The following is a 1,224-nucleotide window of genomic DNA, read 5'->3' as shown; positions in this document are numbered from 1 at the left end:
TTCTGTCCTCTACCTGGGTCGTGAGGTTCATGTAGACGCTATGCCACGGCGATTTATCTGGTGAACATCATTCTTCTAGCGATATATGTGTGTGTGCACACACACACACACACACACACACACACACACACACACACACACACACACACACGTGCACGCGTGTGCGTGTGTGTGCGCGCGTATGTGCCTGTGAGCGTGCGTATGTGATATAGGTTCGTTGGTATGGCATGTTATACTAAGACGGTGGATAGTGGAAAACAATAAAACTATGAAAATTGGGGATACTAGTGTTAGTAAAATGAAATCGGCAACAGCATTATATGAAGTGTAAAATATATATACATAATAGCTATATACCCGCACCTATTAAATTATTATTTCACCATTACATACGCATGCAGCGATTTTACATCGACCATTAAATTATCCATAGTATGTACACACACATACACATCCATTGTTTCCACGTGTTCCCCTCTAATATAGTGTAGTAAGCAGTCTTATCCTTGATAATATATATCACTATAATATCATGTTATATGTATGTGTGCGTATATAAGCTATATATTATTTCGCCGTTACACACGAAGCGATTTTACATCGATGTTTTTACACTATTTATTCATAATAGACAGATTGTAGGGCCAAAAATCCCGCTATAGCTCGTATCGATTGCCTACTTCATCATTACACAATCTGTTATGAAACAGTCATAACATTTGGTTTCTTAGTCCTTCGGGGTGATGGGTAAAGCAAAGTAGAAATCATTTCTGGGAAGAAATGGTGGCCCTGAAAAGGGCCGGTTGGTTTCACGGGTACAGGCGCAGTGTTTAAGCGCGTTCGCCACGGATACGGCGAGCGAGCTGGATGTCCTTGGGCATGATCGTGACTCTCTTGGCGTGGATGGCGCACAGGTTGGTATCTTCGAAAAGACCAACGAGGTAAGCCTCGCTAGCCTCCTGAAGAGCCATCACGGCGGAGCTCTGGAAGCGCAGGTCAGTCTTGAAGTCTTGTGCGATCTCACGGACCAGGCGTTGGAAGGGCAGCTTGCGGATGAGCAGCTCGGTGCTCTTCTGGTAACGACGAATCTCTCTCAGGGCGACCGTGCCAGGTCTGTAACGATGAGGTTTCTTCACTCCTCCGGTAGCCGGGGCGCGTCTATTTTTTCCGTACCGCAAATGCGCAAAGGGTTCCTCTGATTGGCTGCTTTGGTTTGCTCTGACG

General features: G+C 45.4%; 1 protein-coding gene across 1 annotated transcript in view; it reads right to left on the bottom strand.

Annotated features, from left to right (window-relative positions):
- Positions 1–602: 602 nt before the first annotated feature.
- LOC106812641 (histone H3.3-like) overlaps positions 603–1,224 on the bottom strand; it is a 2,589-nt gene continuing 1,967 nt past the window's right edge. Inside the window, exon 3 of the mRNA XM_014816559.1 lies at positions 603–1,173. Within this exon, the coding sequence (XP_014672045.1) occupies positions 831–1,173 (343 nt within the window). The 3' untranslated portion in view covers positions 603–830. The remainder of the gene's footprint in view (positions 1,174–1,224) is intronic.

Source organism: Priapulus caudatus, unplaced genomic scaffold (genome assembly GCF_000485595.1).
Source record: "Priapulus caudatus unplaced genomic scaffold, Priapulus_caudatus-5.0.1 Scaffold670, whole genome shotgun sequence".
In the NCBI taxonomy this organism is placed as follows: domain Eukaryota; kingdom Metazoa; phylum Priapulida; class Priapulimorpha; order Priapulimorphida; family Priapulidae; genus Priapulus; species Priapulus caudatus.
Note: the sequence above shows the minus strand (reverse complement) of the source record. Positions and strands in the feature narration are given on the sequence as shown.